Source organism: Symphalangus syndactylus, chromosome X, assembly GCF_028878055.3.
Source record: "Symphalangus syndactylus isolate Jambi chromosome X, NHGRI_mSymSyn1-v2.1_pri, whole genome shotgun sequence".
Taxonomy (NCBI): domain Eukaryota; kingdom Metazoa; phylum Chordata; class Mammalia; order Primates; family Hylobatidae; genus Symphalangus; species Symphalangus syndactylus.
In genome coordinates, this window is record NC_072447.2 from 127817575 (window position 1) to 127836563 (window position 18989).

General features: G+C 37.7%; 1 protein-coding gene across 2 annotated transcripts in view; it reads right to left on the reverse strand.

Annotated features, from left to right (window-relative positions):
* The window catches only part of TENM1 (teneurin transmembrane protein 1), an 815747-nt gene that overhangs the window by 93221 nt on the left and 703537 nt on the right, over positions 1-18989 (reverse strand). For both annotated transcript variants that reach the window (XM_055269101.2, XM_055269106.2), the window contains 2 exons: positions 16510-16530; positions 11056-11288 (listed from right to left, as the gene is read on the reverse strand). In XM_055269101.2, the coding sequence (XP_055125076.1) occupies positions 11056-11288; positions 16510-16530 (254 nt within the window). The remainder of the gene's footprint in view (positions 1-11055; positions 11289-16509; positions 16531-18989) is intronic.

Consider the following 18989-nt stretch of genomic DNA (forward strand, 5'->3'; position numbering starts at 1 on the left):
TCTTTAAAAAAAATAAGTGTAATTTAAATATCTTTTACTACTGGCCTGCCAGGATTCCTTCAAGGTCTTCCATTTAGGTTTCTTCCTTGACTTACGGTATTGCCCCATCAGCAGGTCTCCCGTAACATGCTCAGGTGGGAGTAAACCATTGTCAACCACCAGTACTATGACACTCCTTCTTGGAGAGCTGTCATCTATGAAAACAGAGAGCTGAGTCCTCAGAAATCGGGCCATAGGACAAGACAGGGTGTCTTGATTAAAGATTAAAAACAAGCAACAAGTATATCAAGAGGCAACTGGCTTAATATGTTATGGTGTATCCATATGTTATAATATCGTGCAGCTCTTAAAAACAAAGAGGTAGATACGTACATGCTTTTATGGAAAGATCTTCAAGACATATTATTAAATAAAAGAAGCAGGGTGAGGAGTAATCTATACGGTATACACACCCTTTGTATTTACAGGGTGTGTATGTGAGAAAATAACATACATGTATTTTTAAGAAAAATACAAAAGTTGCATTTTATTTCATAACTAGACATCAACTCAAAAAATAATATCTGGTCTTTTGTTGAATTATAATAAATGCTCAGAAAATTAAAGAGAAGAAAATAAAAGTCACTTATAATTACTTATGCCCTTATGTAGCAATTATCATTGCTAACATTTACATACACTCCCTTTCAAACTTTCTCTCTATATAGAGAAATATATAATATATAGTAACATATAATATATAGTAATATATAATATAAATTATATAATATATAATATATAGTAATATATAATATATAGTAATATATAATTATATAATATATAGTAATATATAATATATAGTAATATATAATATATAATTTATAATATATAGTAATATATAATATAAATTATATAATATAATATATAGTAATATATAATATATAATTATATAATATGTAATATATATATTACCCTTACATCCTTACAGATGAGGCAGCATACAGTACACACAGCTTTGTGTCCTGAACTTTTCATTGAATGCTATTTTGTGAATATCTTCTTTATACCTGCAGGGGTGTACCAAGGTTTGGGGGAGCGGGTGGGAGTGGTTGGTTCTGGGCGTAGAGAGTAAGGGGAAGTGCATTTTCTGTTGAAATCTTAAAAAACAATAATAAACCTGGTGAATAGTAGGTCTGCTTTAACTATCAACATTCGCTGGAAATTCCAAATAATGTCAGGGATAAAATACTTCTTCCACTGTCGCATCCCCCTTTAGTATGCCACTTATACCCACCCAGTTCTGATTAGGGAAGACAGGAGACAAAAAGGTGGATTTCTATCTAGGAGAGATAGACTGAGGGCTGCCACAAGGGGCTCAGAGTTAGCCAGGGTGTCACTGAAAGATGGGATGAAGAGGAGACATTTCAAACATCCCCTATTTTCTGCTTAGATCTGTCCAGCTTAGATAACTTTTAAACATATGCTTGATGTAAAAAAAAAAACAAAAAACAAAAAACAAAAAAACAGCTGACTATGAGGTACTCCTGGTTGTTTTTTTTCCAAACAAAAAAAAACCCAGAAGCTGTCTTTATGTTGCATATAACTTATGTCATTAATGATGCTGTTGTAAGTGCCCTGAGTAGTGACATCTATAAACCCTGGGCTGAAGTGGCCAAAAATGCAATCAATTGTTCAATTATAAAATAAAAAAATGAACTCCCTTACTCTATTTCCAGCTGCGTTTTAGCCTGTGACAGTGTTAAATTCATGGACTTCCAAAGAAATCTTAGCTTGCTGCATGTTGTTTGAATTTTACGCTATACAACTACTAATTTATCCAGTATTTCTGGAGGATCAATGAAGCTAAAATGATCTTTTATGACTCTGCTAGTGTAGAGTGAATATTCCGGATTCCCTAGGAAGTCAACACACTGTAGACTTCAGATTCCTTCAAAAATCAGCAAAGCATGCTAGACTCACCAGGAAATGACTTCCCAATTTCTTTAATTTTATAGTCAGCTCCATGCATTTGGTAATCGTGAAATTACTGGACCATCTTGTATTGATGGTGGAGTAATATGGAGCCATGATCAAAGTTCAACTCTAATACAGCTTTATGTTTTAGAATCTTAAAAACAAACATTTTGCATGGAAAGAAATGTCCTAATTAACTTCTGAAGACTTTGTACATTAAAACATCTTACCCTGCTGGAGAAGACTGATAAAGCAAACGTACTACCTTTTGCTGAAGAGAAACTGTATTTAGAAGGAACTTGCTATTCTCATAAAACTTTTAATAGGAAGAAGTGAATCAAATTTCTTAATTACCATTTTATGGTTGGTAAAAGGGCAAATTACATGCCATCCATTTCTAAACTTCTAAATGTCTCTGGTGCTTTTAATTAAAGCTGCCACCTAGAAACTACTAAAGCAATTTTACACAATTAGTTATTTATAGGTTACCATAATACACCACTCAAAATATGATTTAAGTGATTTGCAGCCTCTTAGTGTGTGATCTCTGTCACTTTTTTGGCAGGGGTGGGGAGGACTCTTCTTTTTCATCAGCTGAGGCAGATAAGAAAAGTGTGACATTGAGGAGCTGTGATAGGGAAGCAAAGTTATTTTGGCTAGCGATTTAAATAAAAAGAGGAACCAGAATTCCAAGCTGTCAGTCTTTGCATGTAGGCGTCCAAGTTTCATTCTAGACAATACTGCGGAGATGAAGTATATCAGTGCTATTCCTCCACCTCCTCCCACTTTGCAGCTATTCTGCCATATACCTAGCACCACACTTCTCCATGCTACCTTCAGTGGTTCCCACCTAGGCTTGTCCTTCTCAGGTGATCTTGTCAATCCAAACATATCCATCTTCTGCTCCATTCCCTCCAGGCCCCCATAAAGTGTTTTAATGAAGAATTAATATGCTGCTCTCCTAGACAATTCCCTGCGCCACGTACTAAGTTCACATCTGAAGAAAATCCTTATGGAATGAATTTAATTGTGAAATAGTACGCTGCTAAGGGAATTACTTTAGTTAGATGGGCCTTGTGGGGCTCCCCCAAATATAACATGTACAAGGAACTAACACTAGAATTGCTGCATCTCAAGGTGAGGCGGGGTCGGCTAGTCAAATCACATACAACATGTGAATTCCATCCTACCTTGACTCTTGCTTCTTCTGTGGCACCCATCCTACCTAGAAATTATCAAGTCTCAGATTGACCTACAAGGACATAATGTTTCCTTCCTTCCAAAGTAACTTATTCCATATATGGGTCACTATTATAATTATTATTACTATAGCAACAAAACAGCAAGACTGATCATAACAGTAGGTAATACTGTTATGTAATACAGTAACATACTTTATGCTGGGTGTCACACTAGGCAATTTACATACATTATCCAACAACCCCGTTGTGTAGGCACTATTACTAGTTTTCCAACTTTACAGATGAGGAATCTGAAGCTCAAGCTTGCCTAAGGTTAAACATTTAATTAGCAGTGGATCTGGGATTTGCCTCCATTTCTGTTTGACTCCAAAACCTGAAAAATTATCTACCATGGTATCTGGCCTCTAAAATATTAAGTCTGTGTTTGCTAGAATCTGACGCACACATGAAAATTAAGACAAATGCAGAAGAAAAAGTCATTTAATAATGCATCTGTGGCTTTATAAAAATTGAAAAAACTTAATATAGGTCTTCCAACCATGGATGCTACCTAGACCAAACAGGCAATGAGCCAAGGCTAGATGTAAGTGCCTTCCTTTTGTCTGACTTCTCTCATCGACAGCTTACGGCTTTGGGATTGCAACAGAACAGGCCGGAAGGTCCTCAAGTTCCAGTTGCTGACATAATCTAAGGCCAAAATCTTTTGACTACCCTAAGCAGATGCATTAGATGAATTGTGCATAAAAAACAGGTTAAGCTCTAATTCTGGTGGCATAATAGGCACTAACTCTTCTGTTACAGTTACAGTAAGCTGAGAGACCAATAACAGTGTTTGAGACAGAAACCCCCCCCGCCCCAATGAAAACAGCACAAGGTCATTGAAGGATAAAGAACAAATATTTTGCCTGAATTTTAAGGCTTTATCAAACATATTTTTTTCAAGATGTTTCTGATTCTAAAACAAGGTTGTTGGAGTAAAATTCTCATAAGAAATGTCTTGAAACTGGGCTAGGAATTTGGCCATGGGTGGTAGAATGCTGTCTTATCCAGAAGGAAGACTTCAGTAAGTGCCTCTCCCAAACCTTTCCCACTTACATCCTCATTTTAAGTAGAACAGATCCACTTCTCTGAGAACACGGAGGCTATCAGGATGAAGAATCATCACTCTTCTAGCTTCTCCTACTTACAAACTGATCCTCATCCCTATACCCTACCCATAATCGCTTCAGTCTCCCCTCCTATTCTAGGCCTACTTCCTTCCAGTTTCCTCCATGCTTTGATTTATTCCCCGTCTTCTTTATCTTTCCATTGACTGATAAGCATTGCCACATCTCCCCTTAGAGAAAAAGCCCTTCCTGAGTTCATTGGCCTCCCACGATTTATCACTCCATCTCTCACATTCGAGCTTCTCAGAAGAGTGATCTTCACCAGTGATATTTATTTTCTCATCTCTCATGGGCTCATCAAATGACTAAAATCTGGCTTCCACCTCTACCACCATCCAAACCACCAATGATAGGGTCACCAATGAACTCCTCATTGCCTAATGCAACAGCTACAAATGTGTGACACCTGATACTGTTTTTCACACCTTCTTGAAATTAACTACTCTCTGGCTTCCTGGACAGTGTGCTCTTTTGGTCCACCACCTTTTTTTCTGAAGGTTTCTGCTCTGTTTCCTTCATTAGATCCCCTTCCATTGCCAATCTTTTTTTTTTTTTATTATTATACTTTAAGTTTTAGGGTACATGTGCACAATGTGCAGGTTTGTTACATATGTATCCATGTGCCATGTTGGTGTGCTGCACCCATTAACTCGTCATTTAGCATTAGGTATATCTCCTAATGCTGTCCCTCCCCCCTCCCCCCACCCCACAACATCCATTGCCAATCTTATACAGGTGAGTACTCCCTGTCATTTATTTGCCCCAGTTTAGCTCCAGCACATTTACTACCCTGTCGCCAACATTATCAAAACCGTATGCACAAGGTGGACATCTCTCCTGCTTCAAATCCTTTCCCTATAGGATAGAATCCAAACTTCCTTTTCTTGCTTCTGCCCTCCCTTTCCTATTACTCTCCGATATTCTTACTCTAAGAATACTGAATTATTTGCAGTTTCCTAAATATACCATTCTTTTTATCTATGCTATGGCTTACCCGTAATTTTGTTGAGGGATGTCCCTAGTGTCAATCTAAATGGCTTTGTTACCAAGATGGATCATATGCTAAAGGAATTTAGGAAAAACCATACCACTTCCATTGAACAGGAGAACCAAAAGAACATTCTACATCTGTTTCTTTACTACACTGTCTCCCTCATAGACACCAGTGACATCAGCAAAAAGTCACTGATTATAGCCTTAGCATCTTTCCATTAACCCCAAATATAACTTTTCACAATAGCATGCAGATGCCAGGAGAATGAGTAGGGCTTCAGAATGCACTTCAGCTAGACCTGATAGGGACAAAAACAGATTGTTTGTGTCTAGACTTTATTATTCCCAGATTTCTTAATTTCCAGTAAAGTTAAGATGAATCCTGTAAGGTTAGTGTCATGTATACCCTAAAAACACTTTTGGAAGCCGTCAAGATTTAAGGATCATTTCCTTCCTATGGAACAGCTCAGAGGCTGTTTGCACTTATCTGGACATTGCCTAAGTTCTGCTCCTGCTGAGTGCTGAGGTCAGTTTGCCTGAAGATGTACATGAAAATAGAGATATAACCCTTGGTGAGGTCCAAGAGAACCAAATTAAGTCACTGATTAATTTCATCCTGTCCAGTCACTCCTTCACCTTCTGTATCTACTTAAAAAAATAAATGCATCCAGCTTGTCACAAATTTTATTTTATATCCCCACCTAGTACCATTTCACATTCTGCTTAAGTACTTGGTCATCTATTACATGACTCATTAGTTCGAGTTCTCTGTAGAATTAAAGAAAGTTGCAGTAAAAATAATAAATGGAACCTAAGTTTCAACTACATCATCCATGCATGTTTTAAAAGCATCTTTCAAAGTCAATTCAAACTCATATACAATGCCAGGGATTAGTACTCCATCAACCTCTTTTCTAAACTTTTTTTCTTTGTCCCATTACACTGAAGTATTGATGAGTAAAATGGCAAATGTTTCTCTTTATTGGGATTCAGATCAAAGTGCATAAAACTGGATCAGATAAAGACTTCCTCCCAGGAGAAGTACCCAGAGGCTATCATATGAAATTCTATTTGGGGACGCTTCCATTTTTCCTTCAAACAAAATTTGCAGTTACTACTGTAGTCAAGAAATTTAATAAAATGAAGGTTTCCTGCCTGTGTCCCTTAAGGAAAATTTGGTGAAGTTTCTAATTACAGAATCTTCCAAAGAGAAGTGACAAGGTTTCCTGGAGATTTATTTGAATAATTACATTTACAGAGTATGTAAATGCTATCTATGTAGTGCACTATGGGTACACTACTAGGTCAGAAAAATCTGAGAAATGGTTTTAATAGGAAAAGGAAACTAGACTAAAAGTTATTTATCTTGTAAATAAAAATATTTTGTTCCCATTGAATACATGTCCTCAGATTGAAAAGCATTTTTTTTTCCCCAATATTTCCATCCTTCCCAGAGATCATGGATTTTAGCAGAAAGGCAGACAGTGTGGTATGGTGAAGTAAAGTGTGGCCGAGGTGGGCGGATCACGAGGTCAGGAGTTCGAGAACAGCTTGACCAACATGGTGAAACCCCGTCTCCACTAAAAATACAAAAATTAGCCAGGCGTCGTGGCCCCTTCCTGTAATCCCAGCTACTCAGGAGGCTGAGGCAGGAGAATCGCTGGAACTCGGGAGGTGGAGGTTGCAGTGAGCCATGATTGTGCCACTGCACTCCAGCCAGGGTGACAGCGAGATTTCGTCTCAAAAAAAAAAAAAAAAAAAAAAATGGCATCATGGGTTTTTCGGAGTCAGGCAGACCTGGTTTGAATTCCAGTGTCGTTATCTGTAAACTGTGTGACGCTGGGTAAATTTCTTTTTTTAAAAATAACTTTTATTTTAGGTTCAGTGGTACATGTGTAATATGTCCAGGTAAATTTCTTAACCTGTCTGATTCTCTATTTCCTCTTCTGTACAATGGGACTAATGCTATTTACATCATGCATTGTTATGAAGATCAGAGAAACTGCGTAAAATATCTAGCACAGTGTATGGCACACAGTAGGCATTGAACAAGTTATAGTTACAGTTATTTTAATACATTAGAGCTGAAAGGGAGATCATCCTGAGCCCTTCAGTTTACAACTGAGGAATTTCAGGACCCAGTGTTTAAATGCCCAATGTCATAAAATTAGTCAATGGCACCACTCAGCCTATCTTCATGTTCAGGTAAGTGAAACCACAGTGAGGTACAGTGACTTGCACGGAGTCATTGAAAGAAAACATGGGCATTACATGTATTGAAAAAGAAAGTCCAGGCTCCCTCACTTGGTATTTACCAAAACTTGCTGCCATTGCTAAAAAACAAAACCAAAACCAAAACAAAACCAAAACAAAAAAAATCCCATGGCTTCTGACCTGTTACCTTTCGCTGACTGGTTTTTAACTCCATTGGATAATTTACTCTGAATTTAGAATGAATGATCTCAAAAGCAAATTTTATTTCATCCTATTTTTAGAATAGATTTAGAGAGTAAATTAGCTGTCGTACAGATTAACATTTATTTGGCTTACCTTGCATAATTAAGGACATGTTGGAGAACCTTCCTATAATTGCAATATGTTGCTTGTTAAAGTCTTGGAGCAAGCTCTTTTCCCTAACCTAGAAATGGTGCTCCCTAGATGTACATTTCCATTTTCTACTGATCTACAGCTTTTCTTTATTAGCTTCTAGGTGGAGGGAAAAATCAAACCTCTCCTTAAAGAAATTCATTAAACGTTTGCTGTCTACTAAGTGGAAGGAAGAAGGAGCCGATGTACAGGGTAGTTTTAAAGCAAAAAACAAACAAATTGGGCTTTCTTGAGAAACAAAGAACCTGTAGGAGAACCTCAAAGATGAAATGAGCAATTAGCAATACTCTCCTCTCGTTTTGTACACTGTAATAACTTTTTGCATGATTTTTCCTTTTATGGAAGTCTATGAAATCACCCTGCAGCATTTCATTTAAAGAGAATCTCACTTCTAATTCACTGACAAAGGTGAGTGCTGACTATATTCAGCATGGAGATAGGTGCCATAGCTAGGCACCTAAGTGTTCTGACCAGCATTTTCAGAGCAACTGACGGCTGGACATAGGTTCTGCCATCTGAGTTATTATAAAGATCACTAACAGGGTCTTCAAACATTGTTAGCATGGTTGAAGGAGATGTGGTGGCTACCTAGTGTGAACCACACATCCCACTCCTTTAAGCATTCTAGTTCACTCACTGGATCAAAGCAGATGTTGACAACACCAGCTCCAGGATCATTATGTGTAAGCTGTCCCAGATGGATTAGACATTTAGCTGTCGGAAGTCTGGGCTAGATGTTCTCAGGGCTCTCTTATTGCTTTGGAATGAATGAAGTGGACCAGATTACGGCAAAGGAAGCTCTTGGATAGAAAGATGAGTAAATCAAGACAAAGGAAAATGTAGTAGTGGCTATGACAAGAAGAAAAACTTAGTTTAATATCAGCTTTGATACATAAATTTCAGCACTCTCATTACTGATGCTTCAAGAGTTCAGGTAAGTCTTGCTCATCAGTACTTTATTATTGCTGCTTTCCAAGAAAAAAAAGAGCTGCAGGGAACCAATTATTTGCTTTCTTTGGAAAAGCTAAAATATTCATTCTCTGTGTGGCAGGCTGAATGTGGTAGTTGAGGTGAATGGTTTTCAAACTAGCAGCAACTCAGGAGGATGTCAATTTAAAGCACAATACAAGGTTGATTCCTCTCTATTTTTTATGCAGAAATCTTTATAATACCCTCAAGAATTTTAAACCCGTGTAAAAGGTGAGAGCCAGCCTAATGTATTTTCTTGAAAGATGAGCTGATCACATGTTGCACCCGAGTTATTTATTCAATCATTAAATATTTATCGTGGATCCACTATGTATAAGGAAAGAGCTGGCACAGAGAAATAAAGAAAAAATTTACCATAATACTTGGGGGGGGCTTGTGTTCCCTTAGGGAAAATAAATCATCCCCTGTAAACACCATTGAAATTCCTTTTAGGAATTCCTGGCATAGATAAGAGTTACTTAATTGATTAATTACACAATAAGTGTGTGTAGTGGGTCCCACACTATGCTAGAAGTTGGTGGGGAAGTGGGGAAGATTCCATAATATTAGATGTGATTTCCCGTCTCAAGCAACTTATTTCAGTAGAAAAAACCTCCCATTCATGAAAGCACTGGAAGCAAAAGAAGGCAACATAAAATCAAGTGATAATTGTGTAGTGTAGACACTGTTAAATAAATTCAGATTTAATGGTATGGGGTTAGCCAGAGGGGTTTTATAAAAGACAAAGGCCTTGAAGAAAGTGAAAGCTTTAAACTGTGATACTAGTAGGAATTCAATCCCAATATAGCAAATGTCAAATGGTTAAAGAGTAACCTCTTAAAATATAAAGTAATAAGTGACCATCTAATAAATTAAACACACTGACCTCACTACATTTATTGGCATGGAAAGATGTTCATAATACATTGTGTGTAAAACAGGTTACAGAACAGCATTATATAATATGATTCTACTCTTAGAGAATTAAAATATCTGATATGCATGGAAAAAGTCTAGAAGGATAAATACTAAAATGTTGACAGTGGTTTTCTACATGTAGTAGGCTTATGGGTGATTTTAATTAAATTTTTTTATTCTCCCTTTTCTAATTTTTCTGCAACAAATGTTTAAATTATTTGTATAATAACTAAGAAAACACTGGCTTTGTAAGCCCAGTAAAATGAATAATTTCTAAAATCACTAACATAAATGCACACATGTATGCATGCATGCAGACACACACACACACACATACACACACTCACACAAGCATCTTGGAGAAGGAACTGAGAAGAGCAGTTAAATAATTAAGATGACAGGGTCAATGATATATGATGACAGACTTAAAAGTTGACTATCCTTCTACTTTGTGGCCTAAGATTGGCATATGATCCAGAAAATCCAGAAGTTAATTGGGAGACACAGATTTGTTCACTAGATTCTAGGCAATTAAATTAAAGGTTGGTCCTTGAAGACTGAGAAGTAAATTTAGGACAAATAAAAATAAGGCCAAACTCCCACAGAAGGCAACAGAAAAAAATTGGAATTTGTTATTCTAGAGGCAATATCAACGAAAATATAAGTAATTTCCAGAATGATTCAGATAAATTAACGGAAGAAGGGTTCATTGAAGATTCATAATTTTGTTAAGCAAAAGTCAGGAATGTTTAGGGTCTGTGCGATATTCAGCATACTTAGCAGTGGTAGAAGGTAGGCACAGACCTTATCCCAAGCAATGCAGGCTGAAGAGCCAAATCAGGGGTCTGCAGGCTCTCTGCTGGGTCAGGTTAACCCTTTAGTTGCTGGACTGTGGGGAGTTTCCAGGAGGTAACTCTGGGGTGGGCTGTGGTGCCAGGGAGGCACTCTGAGGGTTCTGGCTAATAGTTATTTATCAACTAGAAAAGGAAGCATTTCATTCTTTTAATAACAGTTATAACCATACTAATGAATATTGGCTAAAAATACATTATGTGCCTTGGATGTGTCTACTGGGACAGACTTCGATATTTTGGCTCTCAGATGCAAAATATTGAGATTAGTGGATGGGCTAAAGTGTGGCAACAGATTTGGGATTTTGTAAAGTCAAAATCTTTAGATGACCCAAGGGGGTGTGTGTGTGTGTGTGTGTATATATATATATATATATATATATTTGTTTTTTTTACCTCGAGGGCTATTCAGTGAAGCTTCCGATGCTCTCCCACCATCTCCACAATGACTCTGGTCAAAGGGAAGGCATTGATCACCAGTTCCTGCCACCACTTCAAAATTCTTGGACAGATCTTTCGTCTCCATAAGAGATTTCAACTTGTAGACTTTGCGAGTATTGGTGTCTGATAGATAGAGTGACTCAGACACAGGGTCCATAGCCAGATAGTATTTGTGAGCAGGACTTGTGCTAAGGAAGAGAAAAGTAAAGTTATTCAAGGCAATTTTTCAACACGAACCCCCTGGGCTCAGCCTTTTGTCACAAATGGAAAAATCTTTTGATAGCTGAGTGAATTCATTTATCTTCCTTCTTAAGTATCAGGGAGATGGATACTTCCCTGTTTTTCTAATAGTGGGTCTAGGTATAAAACAAATCTAATGTGTACTGCTAACCCATAATGATGCTGACATTCCAATACCATCCATTTTGGGGTAGAAAGAAACAGAAGACAGGAAATCTCAATAGTTCATTCTTCTCTTATTCTCCATACTCAGTTATCCAATTACCTACTAGATCACTGCTGGATGTCTCAGTCACCTCAAACTCAACATATCCAAAACAGAAGTTACTTTCTTTTCCTGCTTTCCCCATCCTTCATAAACCTACTTCCTCTCTCTTGGGCTTCTCACCTTGCTTGTGGACAATACCATCTTCCCAGGCCCCAGTTGTCAATTGAAAGGCATGTCCAAAGCTCAAGGAGTGTCGCTAAGGGAGGATCGTGCTGGAGATATACTGCCAAACTTCTTTCCAAGTTTCCCTTTTTCAATTGACTATCACAGTTTTCTAATCTAGTTTTTGTTCTTTCAGGACATAATGGAACTGGTTATATTTAACCTTTTTAAAGTTATAATGGCAATCATATGATTGTGTAATCGCATAGTTATACCTCCTAAAAGTGACCCTAAAGTTACCTTGTTTGGATTTTGGCATTCTTGAAACTTTTCTATTACATATTCACATGGAATCTCAAGTTATTTTTATCTGTATAGATGGCTGAGTTTGTTTATTATTTTGATTCTTCCTAATTTTTTTTCAATGGCTACAATAACCTTAGTTTTGGAGACATTTTACTTGAACCTAAGGTTCGTGTAATACTGACATCATCCAAACCCCAAACGTGGAAGTCATCCCTAATCCCTCTTTTGCTCTCCACATGCAATTGTGCCTGTAAACTAACTTTCAGAAACATTCTCATCTTCCATCTCTATGCCATTACATTAGTTCTATCTTTCATCATCTCTGGCCTGGAATGTTTTCTACAGATCAATATGTAGGATGTGTTTTTGAAATCTTAAATCATTTTTTTCCCCATGCTGCCTGCAGAGTTACTCTGATCATTTGGCTCCCATCTTTAAAAACTTTTTAATGTTTCTTGGTGTGTTAGCCAAGCCTTTCTTCTCTTAATTCATTCTTACATGTCTTTTGAGGCTTTATTTGGGCATCATCTCCTGAAGGGAGCTTTCCCAGTCTTCCCTTCTCCAGTCTGGGTTATTTGCATTATCTTACCTCTATTCTGGGGATTACATATCATATTAAATTATTTGTTTATGTGTTGTTTGCATCTCCCTCTCCTGCCCTGCCAGTTGCAATAAAGCTTGGTGGAGAGCAATCTTGTCTTGCTCATCTCTGATATGCTCATTGCCCGTACCTCTGCCTAGCACCCAGTTGTCAAAGCCAAAAACCAGAAGCCATTCTTTTCTACTTCCTTCTTTCCACCATTTCCCACATCCAGTGAAAGGTGGTTTTTAAATTCTACTTTCTAAATTGTTCTCCAGTCTGCTCATTTCTTTTTATCTCTGCTGTTTTTACTCTAAGGCCTCATCATCTCTCATCTGAACTACTTCCTTGGTACCATTTCAGTATTGTGTATTTGTTTACTAATTCATTAAAAATCATTTATTAAGTGCATACAATGTATCCAAGAACTGTGCTATGTTCTAGAGACCTACTTGTGTGCAAGATACACACAGCTTCTTTATGAAACTCACAGTCTAGTGGGAGAGACAGATAAGTAGACAGGATATGACTACCATGAGTCCAAGTGTTATGACAGGAGAAACAGAAGGAGAGAAATTAGTAAAGAAGAGGGACTTGTGTCTTAGCAGCACCTATCATATGGTATTAGCATTACTTTTAAAATTTATTAAATGAAGTCCATACTTATTAGATTTCCTTAGTTTTTACCTAATGTTCTTTCTCTGTTCCAGGATCCCATCCACGATAACAAATTACATTTAGTCGTCATGTCTTCTTAGGCTCTTCTGTGACAGTTTCTCAGATTTTTCTTGTTTTTGATGACCTTAACAGTTTTGAGGAGTACTGGTCAGGTATTTTGTAGAATACCCTTGACTGAAATGTGTCTGATTGTTTTTTCTTACAGTTAGACAGGGGTGATAGGCTTTTGGGAGGAAGAGCACAGAGGTAATAAAGTGCCATTCTGATCAAATTATATCAAGGGTACATACTACCAATATGATGTACACTAATGGGTTTGACCTTGATCTCCTGGCTGAAATAGTGTTCGTCAGATTTCTTCACTGCAAAGATACTCTTTCTCCCCTACTTTCCACACTTTACTCTTTGGAAGGAAGTAACTATGCGTAGCCAACACTTAAGGAGTAGAAAGTTATGCTCCACCTCCTTGAGGGTGGAGTATCTACATAAATTATTTGGAATTCTTCTAAATGGGAGCTTTATCTCGTCTCCATCTATTAGTAATTCAACCATTTATTTATATCAGTATGGACTCATGGATATTTATTTTATACTTTGCATTAAATCCAATGCTACTTTATCTTGTTGCTCAAGTTATTCCAGCTTTAGCCGTTGGGAGCTCTTTTCCTTGACTCATGTGTCCCTTTGCCATATCCCCATCGATGAGGGATTTTTTTTAGCCTTTCCTTTCTTTCTGGCACTACAAGATGCTCTGGGCTCATCTGCTATACCCCCTGCCCCAATCCTAGAATCAGCCATTTCTCCAAAGACCCCCTGGTTCCCTTTATTGGAGAATGGTATTAGAAACCAAGATCTGGGTGCTGGGTGTAAGCACTATTTTTTTTCCTAACATATCTTTCTCTCCAACTACACTGTGAGCTCTTTGCAGGCAGGAACCATATTCATCTCTCTATTCTCAGTGCCAACAGAGGGCCTGACAGGATTGGTGCTTAGTACGTGCTAAACTAAACTGAACTGCAGGATATAAAACTAAAACATAAAAGAGTTCAGGCCTTGCTACTTAGGCAAAATGGAGGGGAGAGGGTGGTGAGAACAATCAAGATACCTTTAAGGACTGGAATGTTATTAATTGCATTTGTAATTATATTTGCCCTCCAAGCATATTTATGTATGTTAATAATCATCAGGCCTGCAAATACTAATTTGAGACTGTTTATAGTTTTAATTGGAAAAAAATAGGTTCAATAGGAATACTTAATTTTTTGCTACTTACCTTCAACAAGTAAGAGAATCCAGTAGATTCCAGGGACACCTCCAACCCTGGAACCACCATAACAGGTGCTGTAAATAAACTATGAAGGGCCCCAACAAACTCTAGAATTGATTTGGTAGCCATACCAGACAAGGCATGTCTTTGGGAAAAACTGCTTCAATAGGGGTTTGAGTAACAGTCTTTACATATATAGTTAAATTTTTGCCTTCGGAATAAAATTTTTCCAATGGGCTCAGATCTTTCTAGAAAAAAGAAGGGGTCACAATCCTTCTTTGAAACAACTATAATACTTTGATAGCCAGTTTGTGGAGTTTCAATTCAGCCAGATTAGTCATGCTTTGTTTAGGAAGAGTCCATAGGCTCTTTTTCCAAGAGAAATGCTGTTTTGCTATTTGCACAAAAGCACTTTGGAATGCAGTACATTCATTCATTATTGAACACCCCAGTGTGCCTGTGAGGAAAGTTAGAATTAGCAATCTCTCAAATCTCAGCTGGGGAAACCCAGACACACAGGGAGCTTGTCCCGGCTCACTAACAAGTTTGGGCCCGGACCGAGATTAGACTAGATTATATGTGATTTTGTGTGCAAAATATCATCAGAATACTCTTGCTCTGAAGGCAGCAAAACAAATCAGTGTTCCTGCTTTCTAATGAGCAACATGTCCTATTTTGTTCAGCCAGGCTGTTCTCAAACTTTGTGTACTGGCCTTTAGAAAACAGAATAGCCCAACAAACCAAAGTGAAATCTAATCAATGTTATTTTCTTGATAGCCAGCAGTCAGTAAGGTCCCTCCTATCAATATGTAACTTGCTGTTTCATGCCATTTCTCAAGTGTACTTTAGCTCTTTTGAAGCTGATTTCTTTCTACTTTCTGAAAACAAGCCATACCTGAGAAAGAAAAAAACCACTGGACTATATTCCAATTTGCTTTAATCCCTTGTGTCTCAATGCAAATTGCAATTTGAGATATGTGAAGATTTCTTTTACAACTTGGGTGTTAGATTTACTATCACCTTTTGGTTAGTTTTACATTTAAGCAATGCCCTTCAACTTAGCAAAGATCACTTCATTCATGCTAGTTAAAAATCACATAGATTGTTAAATGGGCAATTAATTGTTTATAATTAATACTGTGCAACACTTTACCAGTAAGCAATTTGACAACCAACTTAATTTGCTTAAGGAATCAGTTATGCCAAAGTAGCAAGGCTGATCGTCTGCACTGGCATTCAGGAAGTGGCGTTGCCCAAATGAAATCCAGATTAGAAACCCCATCAGTGCCATTTTGATGACAATTGGCATTCGGGAGTGAACAAATTCAATTTTCTCCTTTGCAATTTCAGGTAATTTAGAACAGTTTTGACAAGTGTAATGCATAAACACATTGAATAGAAATATTCATTATGATTAATTTCAGAGCTATGTACCATTGTCTGTAAACGGTCAGTTTAAGGTTTTCCTATTACTTCTTTTTGGTGGAAAGAAATAGAAACAGTGAGGTCACATAAAAGAAAAAAAGAAAAAATTGTATTAAAGAAGGTCACCATGGTCACTGTCTCTTAATAAACTTGAAAACTATATTTCTGGACCTAGGGAGATTGCTGTATTACCTCTTTCTCTACCTGCAATTTGAAAACATCAAATCTATTTGAACTTACCAACTCATTTGTGTTATCACCTTAGGGGAACATAATGAAACTTAAGGCCTTGCTTTCCCATGAAGTACTGAACTGTCAGCTTTCACTTATGAATTCTTTTTAGTATGTTTTAATCCTCCAGCAAATTCTACATAGTGGACCCTTCTTTTGGAAGACACTTGCCTGAGTTATAACTTCCAAATTTATGTTCACACTATTCTTTAACCTTACTGAGGAAGAAAAATTTCCCTATTAACACATTATTAGGAGGTAGTCTCATAGGCAAGAGGGGACATTAGGTAGCTGCTGATGTGATTTGCTTACCTATGTCTGGTATCTCTGTTTCTAGGGCGCACAAGGTATCCACGAGTGGCAAGCAAAAGCAAACAGAGAGTCATCAGTATCATTGAACAAGCCAAACCTAACCAGACACACCAATTTCTAACTCAGATTGTGGCATTTAAAGAGACTCTATGGGGATCATTTAGTCAGGCGTGCAAGCCAAAGTTGATCCAATCTCTCCAGGCTTTGCCTCCTAAGATGGTGTCAAGGTGATTGCATATTTTGTTTGGTGGATGCACAAAGTTCTAAGGCAGATTTTTCAAAAGGTTCTCTCTGGACCATCTGCATCAGAATCACTTGGATTCTTGCACTTGTGCACTCTCCTAGGGTTCTCCCTAGCCCTATTGAATCAGAATCTTGGGTGGAGGTGGGGCCTGGAAATTTTATTTTTAACAAAGTTGGCTGGCAATTCTGATGCAAAATAAAATTTAGGAACCATTGAACTAGGGGTTGAAGCAGCAGCCACAGCAGAGGGACTATTCATTTTAGGCTTTGGTTTGATAGCCATAAGCACTCTATCAAAGTGTAAAATCACTGTTTTATTATCAAGTTGTGTGTACAGACAGTCATCCCAACACTAACCCTAAACCACTTATCTGATCTCAGAGATAAGATAGGAACATCCGTTGTGCAAATTCCTTAGCAATATTAAAAAGCTCCTTAACAAGTTGAAAGTGTAAGAGTTTTCTTTTAGACCATGACAGAGTATCCCTGACATCAAAACTGCTGATCAAAACAACTTCAATAAAACACACTGTACATCAGCTATTAGAGCTTTGTGTCTTCTAGCCATCCATGCTCTAAAGGGCAACTGGGGTAGGCACTAGAGGACTGTTGGGCCAGAAGAAGGACAATACTTTGGTGGCTCCTGATCTGTAAGCCTCTTGGCACAGGGTATTGCCTAGGGCATTTCATGATGGGACCTGGTATGAGGTTTCTCACACAGGGAGTGCAGTCTGTGTATAGGGCTGACTTTGGGTCAAGTCTGCCCAGAATTAAAAGGCTATAATCATCTGTGAAATACGGTCATTTTAATTTTTAAAATCCTTTTAAATCTGGCCCTATGTCATTTTGAAAACATAGAGATAACCATTTTTTTTATCTAAACTAGGAAATGGTCTTATTCTTTGGAATCTCAGGGAAGAAGAAAATATACAAAATTTTTCATCTGAAGTTATCTGCTACAGCAGATTCAACTCTTTTTAAAAAGAAACTTTCTGAGATTTTACTAGTTGGGCCACAGGTCAAGGTTCACTGACTTTTCTGTTTCCTTTGCTCATCTCAAAAGGGTAGGTATCCTGTGGGTTGAAACAAAGGTGAACTGATAAGGATGAGGAGCTCTGATTAGAAACCTGGCTGCAGGCATTTGCGCCTCTTTCAATTTGCTTGTCTCTAGAAACTTTCATTTGCACCTCTTTCAATTTCCTTGTCTCTAGACACTTGCCTGTTTTTGTGGCCTCTAAATTATAGAATGAGTGTGTTTGAGGCTAGCTGTAATCACTGTGGCATAGGTGATCCTCCTGAAAGAAGTTTAGTTGTGAAAGTACTAGAAGGATCTCATTAAAATACGGTTTCATCAGCAACAGATTCTCATGGAACAGAACCGTTTGTGTGGCTACAAAGGGTTTTGAAATTCTTACATGATGGCAAGGAGTGAGAGGGGGATGGTTTGACTTTCTTGCAGCTGCTTCTGATTCTGCCAATAATGTCACTGTGAATTTGGAAAGATGTCCCATATTATGCAGAGCAGCTTCTCTCATTAACATCTCAGAGGGAGGAAGTGAAAATGATGGAATTTATTTCCAGTGTGTGACCTTGTTCTGTCTCAGAATTACTTTTCGTTAAGGATTTAGGACTGAGCCACCACCAAAGTCAGTCTGCTATCTAGCTACCAACTGACTACATGCTGAGGTGTCAGTGTGTGAGCTCTTCACAAGGGCCTGGGCCCATCCGTGGGCACCACCACCTGGCAATGGACCGACTTGAAGCTTGCCATGAGTTAGGAGGAGAAAGAAATGGAATTTCAAATCTTTTTAGCGCAAGACATGCTTCCAATGATAAAGTCTTTAAGTTGACCTTTGATTTTCTCAAGATCCAGGTGATGAAAGGGTCATGTACTCTTCTTTTTTAATTTAAAAGAAAATTATTGATATGATTTGCATACCTTAAAATCCACCCTTCTAAAATGTGCAATTCAGTGGTTTCCAGTACATTCAGAGAGTTGTGTAGCCTTTACCATTATTCCATTCCAGAACATTTTCATCATGCTGTGAAGAAACTCCATACCTATTTGTGGTCACTTCCCATTTTTCCCCTCCCTCAGCCCCAGGCAACCACAAGAATGCCTATTCTGGATATTTCATATAAATTGAACCGTTAAATATTTGTCCTTTTATGTCTAGCTTCTTCCACTTAACATAATGTACCATCTATTCCTTTTATATTTTTGTGAGGTAAGGGAT